The sequence below is a fragment of the Triticum dicoccoides genome, chromosome 3A (assembly GCF_002162155.2).
Source record: "Triticum dicoccoides isolate Atlit2015 ecotype Zavitan chromosome 3A, WEW_v2.0, whole genome shotgun sequence".
Lineage (NCBI taxonomy): Eukaryota > Viridiplantae > Streptophyta > Magnoliopsida > Poales > Poaceae > Triticum > Triticum dicoccoides.
The window spans coordinates 521,509,342-521,522,372 of record NC_041384.1 but is presented as its reverse complement, the minus strand read 5'-3'; the positions used below and the strand labels follow the sequence as shown (position 1 = coordinate 521,522,372).

General features: G+C 45.8%; 2 protein-coding genes across 3 annotated transcripts; one reads left to right on the top strand and one right to left on the bottom strand.

Annotated features, from left to right (window-relative positions):
- Positions 1-6: 6 nt before the first annotated feature.
- On the top strand, positions 7-4,410 carry LOC119268942. The gene is made up of 7 exons (XM_037550662.1): positions 7-699; positions 993-1,232; positions 1,399-1,488; positions 2,053-2,202; positions 2,719-2,843; positions 3,511-3,640; positions 3,751-4,410. The coding sequence occupies exons 1-7, from the start codon at positions 112-114 to the stop codon at positions 3,874-3,876; spliced, it is 1,449 nt and encodes a 482-aa protein (XP_037406559.1). The 5' UTR covers positions 7-111; the 3' UTR covers positions 3,877-4,410.
- A 6,429-nt stretch (positions 4,411-10,839) lies between these two features.
- Positions 10,840-12,600, bottom strand: LOC119268941 (F-box/FBD/LRR-repeat protein At1g13570-like). 2 transcript variants are annotated; one of them, XM_037550660.1, is made up of 3 exons: positions 11,724-12,600; positions 11,473-11,628; positions 10,840-11,333 (listed from the first exon to the last, which is right to left on the bottom strand). In XM_037550660.1, the coding sequence occupies exons 1-3, from the start codon at positions 12,534-12,536 to the stop codon at positions 10,938-10,940; spliced, it is 1,365 nt and encodes a 454-aa protein (XP_037406557.1). In that variant the 5' UTR covers positions 12,537-12,600; the 3' UTR covers positions 10,840-10,937. The 2 variants fall into 2 exon arrangements, with proteins under 2 accessions (XP_037406557.1, XP_037406558.1); XM_037550661.1 differs by having other exon boundaries at positions 10,956-11,329.
- Positions 12,601-13,031: the final 431 nt, after the last annotated feature.

Sequence of the window (13,031 nt, the reverse complement as noted above, 5' to 3'; positions counted from 1 at the left end):
CCCCATTCGACTCCCCCCTCCACCCGCCCCGCCTCCGCCCTCGCCGCTCCGATTCCATCACCCCCTTCGACCGCGCCCGGAATCTGCGCTCCGAGGGGATCCCCCCGAGGCATGGAGATCTCCTTCGAGGCGTGGGAGGGGGTGCAGCGGCACGGCCAGGACATCGCCGACCGCCTCGCGCAGGGCTTCACGGGCCTGCTGCAGGCGCCGCCGCAGTTCCCGTGGCCGCCCGTCTCGCACAAGCTCATGCCCTTCGAGATCGACCTCCCCGTCGTGCCCTTCGGCGCCGCGCGGGGGGCCGCCGCCGCCGGCGGGAAGGACTTCTTCCCCACCGCCGCCGTCGCCTCCGTCATCGACATCGGCGGCAGGCTCGGCCAGGCCGGCGTCGAGATCGGCACGTCCGTCGGCGGGGCCGTGCAGCACGCCGTGCGCCAGCTGCCCGTGCCCTTCCGGGGCGCCCAGATCCGCCGCCGCAAGCTGCACCCGCCCCCTTCTGCGGACGGGGCCGTCGGCCTCCTCTCCTCGGAGAGGGCCGTCGATAGATGCCCTCTCGAGGCGGCCGCCGCCGCTGCGGCCGCGGCCACTGGAAGCGCTGCCGCGTCGACTGTCAGTGGTGTTAGAAGCGGGGACGACCTCGATGAAGATGATGACGGATATGGCTGCGAAATCGGAACCCTCGGAAACTTTAAGAAGTCCAAGGTACGATTCAACTGCTTCCTACTCCTAGTTCTATTGTGGGTTTCAGTATGTTTGCATCTCACAGCCTTAATACAGGCTTTACTCCCATTGAAAGTACTAAAATCTTAGAATCATCACAATCTTATTATCCCTGAAGTGTCTAGAATATGTAAGCTAAACCTTAGAATTTTGATGGACTTGAATTGTTGGTATTATGTGAATCTTATTATTATCCCTCTGCTTGTTTAGAGCCAAGCCGTCTTTGCAGGCATGCCATGACATAATACTTTGCTCTTCTCTTGATGAACGTTCAGGGTACCGTAAATATGTCAGCGACATACAACACCAGGAACAATGATATTGAGAGTTCTGTTGTTGCACGTGGAGACCTGTGGAGGCTAGAGGCATCACGCAGCGGTTCAACTTCTGGAAACGATACTTCGCCCCTTTACCTTGTTCAGTTGGGGCCTTTGCTATTTGTTCGTGACTCAACACTCCTATTGCCTGTTCATCTGTCAAAGCAACATCTGCTGTGGTATGGCTATGATCGCAAGGTACATATCCTTTATGTCGCCTTCTCCCAATATGTTAAACCCATTCATTCATTATTTGGTACATGCTTTTGTTTTATGGAAATTCATGTTCTCTTCGTTTTCTTATATGCTACGCCGTATTATATATCCTGGATCTTTTACTGAAAAGTGGTTGTTTCATATGCAGAATGGAGTGCATTCCCTCTGCCCAGCTATTTGGTCGAAACAGAGAAGATGGCTGATGATGTCGATGATGTGTCTTAACCCAGTAGCTTGCGTAAGTATGAGCATGTTTTTTTATTAAAGTTTCTGTGTACTACAGTTATTCTCATGTGCTGTGATGTGTTGAGTTGGAAATCGGCACTGTTTGGGGCTTTGGGCTTTCCGATGTGCTTTCTTTGCATTATAGTAGCGGGATGAATCATATATGCTGCCATAGTTCTTTGGTTAGTGGATATTGCACATCTTGTTATTTGCTAGAAAAGCCTGTCCAGTTGATTTCTTTGGATCTTTATTCCGTCTGATAACCAGTGAGTAATAGTTCTGTTCTGCACAACTAGTGTGCCAGCATTTTTCACTGGCCAGTAGAATTGGTGAGGAGTCTTGCATTCTACTCCCTCCGTTCGGAATTACTTGTCTCGGATATGGATGTATCTAGAACTAAATACGTCTAGATACATCCATTTCTGCGACAAGTAATTCTGAACGGAGGGAGTATAAAATATCTACGCCATTCACAGTGCTAACCATGCTTTTAAAATTATTAACAGGCTAACTTAGTTGGGATATTTATTGTTATAAGTTGGTTTTTATCTAATAGAATGACATCTTTTTGTTACAGTCCTTCATGGATCTACAGTTCCCTAATGGGCAAGTAACGTACGTTGCTGGAGAAGGGATAACAGCGAGTGGTTTTGTTCCGTTGTTTGGTGGGTTGCTTCAAGCTCACGGGAAATTCCCAGGAGAAACAAGAATGAGCTTCTCTTGCAAGGTTAGTGTTTCCTTAGTTCCCGTAAGGTCATTTGTATCATCAAAATGTACTGTTTTCTGTAAGTCAATGCCAATGGGTTGTGAGCTTCTCCTTGAAGATTGCATTTCTGCTGCCATTTCTGAAAATAAAATTCTGCTAGTCGTATGTAGAGGGAAGTTATAAGTTCTAAGCATTTGACCAGTGTCTGATTGGAATTCTGCTCTAATAATTAATTGATAATACAGTGATTTGTTTGCAAAAACACTATCCATGTCAGATGTGGTCTGGTGACATTTTATCATACAGGGAGCTGCACATAAATTTGCACATTGCCGTATTCGTCCTATCTTTCATTTCTTGTGACACAAGAACAAATATTTATGATCTATTCTGTTACAGTGATCTTTTCATGTTCTTAAGAACCAAAGTGACTTCTCTCTTAATTCTCTTGCACTGCATTTTTTCAATATTAGTTAGCACAAGTTTTACCTTTGTTAACCTTCAACCTTACTCTTATTTTTTTCTTCCTTATTCAAGAACAAGCGAGGCACAAGGTTCACTCCTATGTTTCAATGGCCTGACAAATCTCTTTCACTTGGAGTTACTCAAGCCTTGGCATATAAGAGATCTGGTCTTATGGTGAGGCCCAGCATACAAGTCAGGTAATTCACTGAAAGCATTTGGATAATTGTGGGGCCTTCTGTTGTTACATCTTGCCCTATATTATATGGTCAAATGAGTTAGAATGTGAATGACAATTGTTTTGCGATGTTTGCTACTATCTTAGATGTGTTGATATGATGCTAAAAGCACGCTTCATTGCAGCTTTTTTCTTTGATGCAGCATATTATATTGTTATTTTTCTCACTACATAGAATAATTATGTGCTGCTTCTTTTTTGTATGCATTAATCTTGTGGAACATGAGAAATTCTTTCGATGCTGGATGGTATCGGCTTAAAGGGATTTTGTTAAATGTTTGCTTTTGCATGGCTGGCTCATTTTAGTACTCCCTTCGTCCGGAATTACTTGTGGCATAAATGGATGTATCTAGAATTAAAATACATCTAAATACATTCATTTCTCTGACAAGTATTTCCGGACGGAGGGAGTACTAAAACTACGGGCCTCTGGGTGGACAGTGCTGTTTTTCTTAACGTTTACCCTTGAGTGACCAAGAGACTGCTAAGCAGATGCCATTGATCAACTTACATCCTCTTGTGTTATTAGACTAAAATTAAGTCCTCTGTGCTGGGGGGTTAGTTTAGTTTTGCTCATCCTTGTATTTTTGTTTTTGTTTTAACACTCTTCATGGCATTCTACTCTACAGTGTATGCCCTACATTTGGAGGAAGTGATCCTGGGGTACGTGCAGAGGTCATCCATTCATTAAAGGAGGAACTAAATGTGATGTGTGGTTTATCCTGCTCAAGAAATCCATCAGCTTTTACTGCTCTTTCTGTAAGTTTTCCTCATTGAAACAAGGCATCTGCTCGATTCTTTTCTAATACCACAGTTTGGTTGTAGCTTCGATTATACATTCACTCTAACTGTACACCTATATATGGCAGATTGGGCGGTCAAAGTGGAACGGTCAAGTGGGCAGTTCTGGAGTAGTAGTCACGTTGGAAACACCTCTAAATAACATTGGAAGGCCATCTTTATCTGTGCAATTAAATGGCGGTTTCGAGATTTGAAGTCCTGCGCAGGAGTTGTACATACCCATTGTACATAACACCACCACTAATCTTGATGTTCCACCCCTGCTGGGATAGCGCATCGGCCCGTTACATGTATGCGGAAGTGAGATGCAGCTTGTTCTTGTGTCCATAGTGTCTTGACTTAGCAAATCAACCGGTCTATTACATATGTAAGGACCCGAAGAGACTGGTGAAGTAATCACGAGTTCAAGCACTTCCTAAGGGAAGTAGAGATAAAATAAGCTCAAGCCTAGTTTGCCGTTTGTAAGGTGGCAAAAGAAATGCTTGTGGACTGCATATGTGTCATGCAAAGAAGATTGGCAAATTGGATAGTTGTTGGTGCTGGATTGTCTGCCAATTTTGTGACTTACGCTGGATTTTTGTCTCCACCGCTGTTGATTGGTGCTTATTTTGTGACAAAGGTGAACTTGGGTGGATGAATTGGCGTGCTTGTTTTTCTCCCTGCACTCTTGTATTCCTCTACATGTAACCCTAACTAAAGAATTGGAGTACTTTGGTGGAACTGTCAAATCTATTCTGCCTTGCCTAGTTGTATGCCGTCTGACTGTCGGATATTGAACTTTGAGAACTCAAGTCTCTTGCACTAAAATTAGAGGGTTGAACACAACGTAATCCGTCAACTTAACAAGTTGGATGTGGTGCCAGCTACAAGGTGTTCTACATGACTTGGTGGCTTTCCTGCTGCATACTTTGCACCATATGCAATGTGCTGAAATATTACTAGCCCGTTTACAAGGTTTTTTTTTTACAGAAAGGCCTTCATGGCTAGCTTTATTAACCTCAAATAATGCTTACATTGTCTACTAAAAATTTAGCAATAGTAACCGGAGGTGCATCCACTCATAAAGAAGGGGTGTTTTACAGTGCTTAATACTAAAACTGAAGCCGTCACCATAGAATGTCCCTCATTCAGATGTATAGCATCGACCACAACAGAATTATCCATCCTCACCAAGACATTATTGCACCCCATACTTTGAAGTAACTTTAAACCTTCAAGTAGTGCCGCCGCTTCCGCAGAGACGACATCTGCCACATGCTCAAGGCGAGAAGTAGAAGCAACAATTAAATTACCTCTATGGGTTCTAACTATCGCCCCACATGACCCTGTATGCAGATCCTCAATAAAAGACGCATCAACGTTTAGAATTTGTTGCGCTGCCAAGACAATGGGCCATGTGTTCCGTCTAGGTGCAGTAGTTTGTTTCACTGCCACTTGTGTGAAGTTAAGAGCCAATGCATGGATGACTAGCGCAGATCGCAACAACGTCTGCACTTCCTCCCTTCTGACCTGCTGTCTACGCTGCCACCATACGAACCAGTTCGATGTAGCTATCAACTCTGGAAGCTCTATCGAGTCATCATAATTGTGTTGCGTCGATTGATCACATAAGAGAAATTCCGGCACGCCGAAACCCGAGCGATTAACAAGCGACGCATCATGTACGACCCTCTCAATCCCAAGGGCAGCCCATACTGCCTTTGCTCTCACGCAGTTAAATAAAGCATGCTTGATATCTTCTGCTCCTGCTTTGTAAATTGGGCATTGAAAAATACTGCCAATGTGACGGTTTGCAAGAACACAAAAACAAGGAATATCATTATGTAGACATCTCCATAGAAAGGTCTTATTTTTTCCCAGCAATCTTAGACTCCAAATTTTCCTCCATACCGGGTGTGGCCGGGAACCACCATGGCGACTCAGACTAGTGCTATCATTGTATGTATCCTTCCGTTCTCTGTAGTAGGCTGACCGTACTGAGAAAATCCCGCTTTTTGTAAGGTGCCATGCAACATAATCCTCCATTACCTGATGGTGTAGTGGAACCTGCAGAATATGCTCTGCATCAATATGCCAAAAGTTGTCGCGGATAAGTTGTTCATCCCACTCCCCCGTAACTCGGTTTATAAGATCATTCACTTTTGACAATAGTTGATTACCCCTTATTGTCACCACTTTCCTTGATGCACTGCTTGGGATCCAACAATCACTCAAAATATCTATTTTTGCACCATCTCCTACTCTCCAAATGCATCCCTTCTTGAAGGTTTGGATCCCTGCCGTTATACTCCGCCATACATACGATGATCCTTTTTTTAATTCATAGTTAAGAATATCCCCACTGGGGTAATATCTAGCTCTCAACACTCTAGCACACAATAATTCATTGTTCTCAATCAACCTCCAACACTGTTTTGCCAGCATTGCCAAATTGAAACTGTGAACATCACGAAAACCCATACCTCCTTGCTCCTTCGGTACACACATTTTCCACCATGCAAACCAATGCATCCTACGTTGGTCATCCTCGTCACCCCACCAATACTGCGACATTGCATCAGTGATCCCCTTACAAATTTTCTTCGGGAATTTAAACACACTCATCGCGTACGTAGGGATGGCTTGGGCCACCGCTTTCAATAAGGCGTCCTTACCTCCAAAGGAGAGGGTTCTCTCTTTCCATCCATTTACCAATTTCTGGATCCTCTCTATTAAGTGTTTGAAACAATTAACCCGGTCAACACCAATCATAGAGGGGAGCCCCAAATATTTATCCGACAGTGATTCCTTCATAATATTCAGTATTTGACATATCTCAGCTTTAACCTCCACATCCGTATTGGGACTAAAAAAATAGAGCATTTGGCCTCGCTTACCAATTGTCCGGAAGCCGAACAATACTCATCCAATATCGTTCTCAAAGTCTGGGCATTTAACTCGTCTACTTTCATCAATATAAGTGAATCATCAACAAACAATAAATGAGAAATTCTGGGAGAGTCACGACAGACCTGAACACCATTCAAATTACCAGCCGCCTCCTCATAGGTAATGAGCGCAGATAGGCCTTCGACACAGAGCAAAAATAGATAGGGAGACAGGGGATCCCCCTGCCTAAGACCTCTTGTTGGGGAGAACGGTAAAGTTTCATTAGAATTAAGCCGTACTTTGTATTCAACAGAAGTGACGCACGCCATGACCAGCCAAGTCCATCTATGACCAAAACCAAGCTTCCCCAAGATTGCTTTCAAAAAGACCCATTCAACTCTGTCGTACGCCTTGTGCATATCCAGTTTTACCGCACATGTGCCCACTTTTCCTGTCTTTTTTTTTTCATTGTGTGTAAACACTCATAAGCAACAATAACATTATCAGTGATAATCCGACCGGGGACAAAGGCACTCCGCATCTCACTAATTATATCAGGCAATAACAGTTTCAGTCTTGCTGCCAACATTTTAGACATTACCTTATAGACAACATTGCAAAGACTTATTGGTCGAAACCGGGTTACCTTCTCTAGATTGTCAACTTTGGGTATAAGAACGATAGTGGTCTAGTGGTCTGATTCCATCCCTCCGGTATTACACCACTGTTTACTGCCTGAAGCACTTCCCTTATCAAGTCCTCGCCTAGGATAGGCCAGGACTTTTTATAGAAAATGGCATGTAGCCCATCCGGCCCCGGGGCCTTTAAGTCATCAATGCTAAAAAGAGCATTCTTCACTTCCTCCGCTATGTAAGGTGCTAAAAGAGTTTCATTCATGTAATCCTGTTACACAATGTTTCACTTTATTCAAGACTCTGTCGTCAGGTAAACCAACTTCTGAAGAAAAAAGATGCTGGAAGTAATCTGAGATTAAACTTCTCATAGACTCATTATCTTCTAGCCATGTACCGTTATCATTCATAAGCCATCGGATATGATTTCTTTTTTTCCGTGCAGTGGCGAAATTATTGAAAAAATTGGTATTGCGATCTCCAAATTTCAGCCAGTTTGCACGGCTTCGTTGAACCCAATAAAATTCCTCCTTTTCTAGGTTTTCCTCGATCTCAATTACAAGATTCTTTGCTGGCCCGCCGACTCGTCAGTGAGAGGGCCCAACCGCAAATTTTCCAGCTCCGCCTTCAAATCTTTAAGACGTTTGTGAGGCGCCTTAAGGATCTCTCTGTCCCATATATGCATTTCAGCATGCACTGCCGCGGTACGGTCCGCCAATGATAACGGTTACAAGTTACTACTCCCTCTGTTACAAATATAAGATGATCTAACTTTCCCTAAATCGGATGTATACAAACATGTTTTACTGTGTTTGTTTACTCATTTCAGTTTGTATGTAGTTCATACTAAATATCCAAAACTATCTTATATTTGTGAGCGGAGAGGGTACTATTTTACACGATTACAAGGATAAGAGCATCCATTCACACAAAAAAAGGAGGATAAGAGCATATGCATCCTTAGTGACAGCCTGCTTCGGAGCCGCTGCATCTGTGCCCTAAGATCATTCTTTGACACCCCCTTTGCGCCTTAGCATGGAGAGGGTGAACTATGTTCACCAAACTCCCAGCTCCTGCTATCGGCATAAGCCCTTAGTCATTTAATAGTAAAGCAAATTCCCACCTCCTGCACGGTCCCTAGGTCATTTTTAATGGTGAAGCCCCATCCGCCAGCCCAAAAGCTCCATGTTTTTTTGATAGCGCTCCAGACCTGTCTTTTTTCCTCAAAAATCACTTGGAGGAGGAGTCCAGACCTGTTTTTTTTTTGTTCTCTTTTAGATAGTGCTCCATGTATTCAGAAAATGCAGTTTTTTTGAGAATCTTCAGAAAATGCAGCTAAACTGAACACACAACCTCATCAGGTGATGTGATTTTATCTCCCAGTTTGGCCTTATTTCGTTCATGCCATCAAATCCTCTTTCAGCTGCATGATTTCTTACATCATGGAGGAAACATTTCGTATTTCGTAGTCATACCATTATCTTCCTGTTTGTAAAATCGGGCATTTAACTAGTTTCAGCCCACAATCTACCAGTAGCGTTGCCCTCCATATGGCTCTTTCAGATTTACATTTCAGAAAACGATCTATCAATTAGACCACTTAAAGTGACGAGGTTCTTACCCTCTCGGGAGGTGGCTCTTCTAGTGATGTCCCTTGGCACAAATAAACTTACATTATTTGTTTGCGAAGATTTGCGCTGAAAGGACTTGAGTACATAGAGAGTAAGAGTTATGTGTACTTTTTCGTGCCACGCTTGCCAACATGGCTAGACTGGAAATTTGGAAGAGTACAAGTCTCTAAAACCCAGTCATCCATCTTTCTTTGGTGTTGTTGGTTTCTCCAATCCGATCCAATGGACCTTGTTCTCTTTATCAATTTGACTGACTCCACTAGCATCTTCCGATCATTGAACTGATAGCATCACAAAGTGATTTGGTGAGATCAAAGCAGGCCATGGCCCATGGCATATAAAGGGATGGCTTATGTCGCTGCCTTTATGTTTTAATCCTTTTTCCAGCCTCTGATGAGAATCTCTCGCTAAAGTTTGGCCGCAGTTTTTTGCGTTTGCTCCTAGCAGTAGCAGGAGCAAGCCATCGGCAAAGAGAAGATGGCTTACGCTCGGGGCTGCATTGCAGATTTTGGTTCCTTTCAGCCTACCGCGATTTTCAGGATTTTGCAACATAGCCGAAAATCCTTGAAAGAGGAGTGCGTGTCATATGAGGCGTAACCTCTTGCGATGATAATAACTCTGCGACGTTATTAACCTGAGTTAGAAGTGCGTCCCGTAACTCCCTGAAGTAATAAGCTAAGTTTCAGTTCTTGCATTAACGAGTAGTTCTAAGCGCTCGAAGTAAAACCGAGAGTTGTAACTGGCTATCACCCTTGGCCATATATAAGCAACGGAAGCTTCACACATCACCTGAACCAGATCGCAAGTGGTGCAAGTGAAAGGCAGAGCCCTTCTCTTCAGCGTCGGACGCAGCGATGGAGACCGCTCCCTCCACTTTGGTGTCCCTTCTCGTCGTCCTCTTCCTCCTCTCCTCACCCGCCGCCATGGCCCGGCCAGTCGTGGACGTGCTCACCCCCGACGTCCTCCTCGCCTCACCCGCCGCCGCGCCCTCGGCCTTGGCCCCCGGCCCCGACGTGCACGCCTCCGACTACAACGTGTACATAGTCTTTGTCAGCCGCGCTGGTTACGTCGACTCCGTGGACTACGACGTCCGGCTGCTCGCCTCCGTCGTCGGAAGGTTGGTTGTGAGTTGTGTGGCAAGCAACATTTCCGCGTCCACAGCGCACAGCATCCGTCCTTCTCTTAGGTGATCGATGACATTTTTGATGTTTCTGCAGCACGGAGGAGGCAAAGAAGGCCATGATCTACCACTATAGCGGTCTCGGGTTCGCGGCGAGGCTCACATGTGATCAAGCGGACCAGTTAGCAGGTGAGCGCGGCTGATTATCCACCAATTTCTTCCGTTAGATGCATTCAGAGAGCTGGTGTCGGTTTTGCATTTGGCTCAGCTTTTTTGCTTGGCTTGTGCAGGGAAGGAGGGCATTGCAACCTTCAAGGACAAGACGTACTATGTGGACAACGACGGTCGCTTGCCTCGATTCTTTGAAGAGAATGTCTGAAGATCAAATGTTTACCCAACTGCTATCACTACGACCTGAAACATGTCACTATGAAGTCCTGGGCGATTTGTTGCACCAACTGTTAAGTTTGTACTGTACCCTGAAAAAGAAAACGCTTGCAAGTTCACAGCAAATAGTACATGGGAAATAATGAATAAAGCACCACCGGATGTGACAAATGATTCAGAAAGTTCTACTTCATGTCTAAGCTTATGATATCTGAGGGCCCTGTTATACAATTTTATGCAGATTTTCGGTAGCCCAGGTGATCTGATTTGTTTGAACCACAGTCAATTTTTCAGCAATTTCCTCTGATTCATGCTCAGTCGAGCCTAGAGCTAGCGAGAGGCGGCGATGGCAGACGGCAGAGCTATGGTGGGTTGAGCTTGAAGAAAGCGACGAGCCAAATTGACCGCACCCTTAGAAAATATACCAGGCAACTGCGCTATAGGCAATCCTAAATTTTAAGTTAGACAACTCCCTATGCTTCAGCCACAATAATTTGACAACTAGAAACACAGTCTATCTTGAATTCTCAATTTTCACAATAAAGTCGCTATAAGAAAACCACAATAAAGAATGTAACTTAAGTGTGCCAACTCTATGCAGATAACAGACTCCTTTATTAAAGGTTATACATGTCACGATAATAACCCCTCTGGTACGACTCGTTATGACTGAACTCATGATGGTTGACCACCAGCTGACTCTTGAAGAAGAGGAAACGAGCATCTCTCGCGGCCCGGCTGTCGAGGCACAAGAGCTCCTGCTGCTTCCTCACCCATTCTTCAGTAGGAGCCCTGCCATAATCCTCTCTTGAAGTATCGTCCATGCAGTGGAACTCCATGGTCTTGAGGAACCTGCTCCTCCCATGAAGGAACTTGGCCATGTCCCTCTGCCACTCCTGCCCTCGGTAAACTTCGAACACCACCTTCTCGAGGTGGTTGTCCATGCAAGGAACGGATGACAGGACGTCCCATGACCCCGGGGAGCCGTCTCGAGCCTCGGACCAAGAGTCTGACTGTTACAAAAATTTCAATCAGGAATAGGATCCACCAATGCAAATTTGGGCAAACATGCGCGGTCCATCATTGCAAGGGACAACATGGAGTAGATGATATCTGATATAAACAATTCAGTGACCAGTCAGAACAATTTACCTTGATGTAGATCGTCTCCAAGCAAGGGAACACCTTGAGCAGCTGCATAACCCAGTTGATGTAATGTTCGTTGATGTGCCCGTCCGGCGTGTGCATCAGGTCGACGGCTAGAGTCTTGAGGCTTGGCATAATGGTCTCAGCATGAATGTTCTTTTCCTGGATTTGCATCAATTAGAATGGTCAATTAAGTATTTACAGGAAGCGATTGCAAGGTCAATCTCTGGTTGCTTCATTAGTAATTATAAGCTTACCCTGAACTTGGTGAACTTGGTGTTTCCAAACTCAATATCGTTGTTCATGCCGATGTAGCCTAAGAACTCCAGCTTTGGAGCGTGCGCGATCTTGATTATGACCGATCTGCTGTTCAGGTAGTAGCCGAGCACCTGCTCCAGGTCGGGAGCGTCGTCAATGAAGAGCTCCTTGAAGTCGCCACTGGTGTTCAGGACCTTGAGGCTCCGAGATCGAATATGGAGGCGGTCGCACTTGCTGATGGAAGTGATCTTCAGGCGCTCCAGCGCCCTGCAGTTCGAGAGCAGGGAGTTCAGCGAGTCCTCGGAGATCTTGACGTCGGACAGGTCGATCTTGGCGAGGACGGCGAGGGATGCGGCGGCCTCGGTGGCGTCAGGGAAGGTGCCGTTAATCACCTTGAGGCGCTTCAGGGATGCGCAGGCGAAGAGGGATTCCGGGACCTTCTGCTGCCGCTTCTCGTTGAAGTAGAGAACGAGTTTTTCGATGCCGCGGTTGGCCAGATCCCGGAGCCAGCCGTCGACGGCGTCCTCGTCCTGGCGGCGGAAGGAGAGCCTGTACGTGCTGAATGAGCGCACGGGCTCGGTGGGGTGGGCGGCGAGGATGGAGGTGACGGCCTCGACGGCCCTGTCGCGGCGAATACTGCCGGCCTTGAAATCGAGGAGGGTGGATGGGAAGAGGCGGCGCCAGCGAGAGCTGAGGATTGAACACCTCGCCGCTTCGTCCATGTCGAGGCGGGAGAGGATGGTCACCAGGATGATGGCCGGGAGATCGCTGAGGCGGTCGAGGAGGAGGTCGTCCCCGACGGCGGCCGCCATCTCCGGTGAATTTGTGCGATCCAAGTTTTTTTTTTTGAGACAAGTGTGATCCTAGGTATTGCTGCGCCGGTGCGGCGGTGGATCGACTAGGGAGTTTGGGTTTTAAAGGCTGATCCGTGTAGGACTCCAGGTCCAAGTATGGCCCGGTTTCAATCTCCTCAAAACAAAAAAAATCGGCCGGTTTTGATCTCGTAAAAAAGGCCGGTTTTTTGAGATTCCATCAACAGAAAACGATTTGCTCGAAAAAAAAATATCAACAGAAAACGAAACCACGAGCTATATCAACACACTTTTTTTTGACATGGATGCATCGTTTTTGGCTGATGAGTTGAGAGGATCCACGGGTGCGGTCATCAGAGATGAATATGGGGTCTTTTTGGCGGCCTCCTACTCTCCAATGCCCCATGTAGTTGATGCACATTTGGCTGAGGCTCTAGCATGAGAAATGGGTTGATGTTAGCTAATGATATGGGTCCCATTTCATCCAAATAGAAT

Bases quoted from the DNA above. Each gene is read 5' to 3' on its own strand.
- LOC119268942 (XM_037550662.1), top strand. From the start codon at position 112: ATGGAGATCTCCTTCGAGGCGTGGGAGGGGGTGCAGCGGCACGGCCAG. The intron at 700-992 runs GTACGATTCAAC...ATGAACGTTCAG, and splicing joins GAAACTTTAAGAAGTCCAAG to GGTACCGTAAATATGTCAGC. The intron at 2,203-2,718 runs GTTAGTGTTTCC...TCCTTATTCAAG, and splicing joins GAATGAGCTTCTCTTGCAAG to AACAAGCGAGGCACAAGGTT.
- LOC119268941 (XM_037550660.1), bottom strand. From the start codon at position 12,536: ATGGCGGCCGCCGTCGGGGACGACCTCCTCCTCGACCGCCTCAGCGAT. The intron at 11,629-11,723 runs GTAAGCTTATAA...ATGCAAATCCAG, and splicing joins CCAAGTTCACCAAGTTCAGG to GAAAAGAACATTCATGCTGA. The intron at 11,334-11,472 runs GTAAATTGTTCT...TTTTTGTAACAG, and splicing joins TGGAGACGATCTACATCAAG to TCAGACTCTTGGTCCGAGGC.